This window comes from Echinops telfairi, unplaced genomic scaffold, assembly GCF_000313985.2.
Source record: "Echinops telfairi isolate 266 unplaced genomic scaffold, ASM31398v2 ScPeMD7_7458;HRSCAF=8496, whole genome shotgun sequence".
In the NCBI taxonomy this organism is placed as follows: domain Eukaryota; kingdom Metazoa; phylum Chordata; class Mammalia; order Afrosoricida; family Tenrecidae; genus Echinops; species Echinops telfairi.
Genome location: NW_022111358.1, coordinates 39,770,117 through 39,773,739, shown reverse-complemented (window position 1 = coordinate 39,773,739; position 3,623 = coordinate 39,770,117). Strand labels below are relative to the sequence as shown.

The window sequence follows — 3,623 nt, the reverse complement described above, 5'->3', positions numbered from 1 at the left end:
CTTCACCACATTTGCTGACGCATCCATTTTGTCTTCAGTGACAAAATGCCTGGGAGGTGAGTGTCAAAGAGTGCCAGGTTATCAGAACAAAGTGTTCTTGTGTTAAGGGAGGCCTTGAGCAGAGGTCCGATGCCTATCTGCTATCTTAATACTTAACAAATAAATGTATGTACATTAGCCTCTATCCCTTTCATTACAAAGCAATGTATTTACATATATACATGCTTATAACTATATCTCTGTAAATAGTTTTTTGCCTCCTATTTCTTTCCTCTATTTTCTTTCACCTTCCTCCTATCCCACTATCATGCTCACTCTCCTTTCAGCTCTCAGTAATTCCTCTTAGATACATTGAACTTGATTAAACCCCACCAGGTATTATATGCCCTCCTCGCCATCAATTTTAGATCTTTTATTGTTCCCTTATCCCTAAGTTTGTTGGCTCCCCACTCCCCCTTCCTGTCCCCTCATCTCCTATGTCCTCCCAAGAACCACCGGTCCTGTTATTTTCTCCTCGGAATTGTTCATCCTGCCTATCTTATATAGCTAAACATAGGGCAAAAGGAAAACAAAAACAACGAAATGAAACAAACAATACAAGAAAAAAAAAAACTCAATAGAAAGTTCTAGGTCTCACAGCTGATTTTGTTTTGTTTTTCAACTTGACTTTGGGGGAAAACCTCTCACCTTTGGTGGGAACAGACAGCCCACTCAAAATGTTCAACAGTGTTGACTTCCCAGCTCCACTGTGGCCAAGTATTGCAGTGATCTGTCCTTCATATATGTCAAATGTTAGATCTGGGATGGAGAGCAGGTGGACAGAAGAGAAGGAAGGGAGGGAGGAAGGAAGGAAGCAAGGAAGGAAAGGGCATAGGGAAGACGAGAAACAAAACAAAACAAAACAACTCTTAAAATCCCATTGTGGAGCCAGTGGATTGTCCTTTTAATGCTTCAAATGGTTATATTTTCCAAGCATGAATACACTGCCTTGTCAAACTTCAAATAAAGTGAACAAATGAATCTTTCAACATGTCCAGTTTTGGAGGTGCTTGGGCTTTACAGGGACAAGGCATGCACTGCACGACTAAGTTCATTGGCATTGCCAGGCATATGAGATTAGAACCAAGGGTAACAGATCCAATAGTAAGACAAGTGGTTAAAAATCCTTTGAGGAAAGACACTGTTTTTCCCCAAAGAAAATATATAATATCTGAAACAGTTTGGAACTATAAGGGATATTTTTTAGTTTCCAGAAAAAATAGACCATCTGTCAGGCTATCTCATTATTTCACAGCATCTCTTTCAAATACATACAACTTCCAAGTTACCCAGTGACATAATATAGTTGGAAGGAAAAATGTAATGTGTGCTTCAAATAACTAGCACGAAGCCTGAAATAACACCATTGTTTTCTTATCAAGTGCAAAACATGTTGAATTAAAATCAGGAAATTAGTATCTATCCATACTTTTTTTTTTTTACCTTTCAGAGCTTCTATGTTGTTAGGCTTTCCTTTATATTCTTTTGTAACGTTTCTGATTCTGTAGAAAGAAAAGAAAAGTTGCTCTAAGGTGACAGTTATCTTCAGTTTGTAATCCTACAGTTGGATGACAGAATTGATGTGCTTTAAGGGGTCTGATGCCACTGATCTGGGTATGGATCTACAAAGGACCATCTCGTCATCAAGAGCTAATCCACACAAGGCTCACAAGTTCATCAGGAACCACTACTGGGAGGAAGACAAGGCTTTTCTACTCCCTTAAAGAACTACAGTCTTGGAGACCCACAGAGGCAGTTCTACCCTGTCCTGTAGGGTCACAATGAGCCTGCAAGGACTCACTAGCAATGAGTTGATCACAGGTTGGAGGTTAAGCCTGACAGGTTGCGAAACATAAACAGAGAAAGTAACTATGGAGCCAATTATACATGGGAAATGAACTGCCTCTGAAAGGTCAGTAGACTGTTGTGATCAGAGACAGGTGACAGAGGAGCTGACATGACTTGGTCACTGAGGATGGACATGATTTGAATGTTCAGAGACCTTGAGAACCTTCTTCCTATTAACATGCAAGCTCCAAGCAAGCTCCCCACCATTACAAGGAAAGGCAGAATCACAAGAGGGGTGTTTGGTGTCAAACAGATTGAAGACATGCACGATGCTACACGCAGCATCTTCTTGAATCCTGCTAGTATCCACCTTCTTCACTTCCCCTCTCTCTTTCTAACCAGCAATGCACAGAGGAGGAACGAGAAGGGACAAAATGGTGAGGAAAGTGGGGGATACACTAAACGAGGCATGATTCAATCAGACCAGGCCAAAAAAGAAGAGAAACAGCAGATCTAGGCAAGGGTTTTGTTGAATTATTTGTGCTGTTCATGAAAGCTATGTTTTTGTTTAATGTTGGAGTTGTGAAGTGTGATGGGGTACATTCTGTCTCATAGGACCCCTTGTGTCACAGTAGAACTGCCCATAGGGTTATATTAGCTGTAATCCTTATGGAAGCAGAATTTTCTCTTATAGAGCCACTGGGTGAATCTAAACCCCCAACCTTTTGGTTAGCATCCCAGGGCTTAACTGTATGGCCTGAAGGCTCCTTTTTGTTGAATGTAACTGTCAACGATATAAATCAGTAAATGTGTGTGTGTGTGTGTGTGTGTGTGTGTTGGGGGTGGGGGAAAGTCCTTTAAATTTGTTGTAGGAAGTAGGGAGGACACATAGGGTGAGATGAAGTGGAGATGGTCTACAAAGACCAAAAGATAAATTCCCTATCAGTGATACCTGAGCGAGGTCCATTGCTAACCATCAGCACACCGGGGAGATATTATAGGTTTGCTTCCAGACCAAGGCAATAAAACAACTATCACACGAAGGCAAGTCACATGAATCTTTTGGTTTATGTCTAAAAGTTCTGTTTAGACTCTCCAGGAGTCTACTAAGTGTGCAACGGCATCATGACAAAGTTTGCGGAGGTGAGCACACACTGTTAGAAAAATGTCACCAATAGACATGTCCCATGCAGGGTCGCCACCAACCTCCAATTGTTCAAAGACGCAGTATCTGCAGGGCACAACACCAGAGTGAAGCACCACCAACGGAGGTGTGCCTGTATTACCTTCCTAGAATTGGGCTTGTTCTCCATTAGCAGCCTCTTTACCTGATGGCTTCTTTGCCTTGGAATTCCATACACACTGGTTCAAAGGAGTTGTTAGATGAGGGGTGGAAATCTAGTTCATCTTCAAAAGGCACATGAGCATCCTTTTGCTGCCGTGACCAAAACGAGGGCTTCAGGAAAAACAAGGGTGAGCGTTGATGTCCATATTCATCTGCAGGGCCAGGAGACAATTGGTTATTTGCCTCGATCACCACTCGAAGGGGTTGAGTCCGCAGCATAGCTAGGAGTCACTCAACGTGAACACATTGTCAATACAAGGTGCAGCGTGTATTTTGACAAACACAGTATCCCACAGGAAAAGAATCACCCAGATATTTCTATTGCTGGTTTCTATGCAAAGCAATGAAATGGTTAGCTTAAAAATTCAGGAATTCTCTCATTGTTGGCCCAGAGGGGTTTATCTATCCTGGATTCCCTGTGTTGCGGGCTCTTATCTGTAGCAGTGTGCAT

The 3,623-nt window shown here is 42.0% G+C and overlaps 1 protein-coding gene across 1 annotated transcript in view; it reads right to left on the bottom strand.

Annotated features, from left to right (window-relative positions):
- Positions 1 to 3,623, bottom strand: part of LOC101646702 (ABC-type organic anion transporter ABCA8) — an 80,635-nt gene that overhangs the window by 53,272 nt on the left and 23,740 nt on the right. The window contains exons 10-12 of the mRNA XM_045299487.1: positions 3,156 to 3,324; positions 1,483 to 1,541; positions 688 to 798 (exon numbers count right to left, since the gene is read on the bottom strand). Of these exons, the coding sequence (XP_045155422.1) occupies positions 688 to 798; positions 1,483 to 1,541; positions 3,156 to 3,324 (339 nt within the window). The remainder of the gene's footprint in view (positions 1 to 687; positions 799 to 1,482; positions 1,542 to 3,155; positions 3,325 to 3,623) is intronic.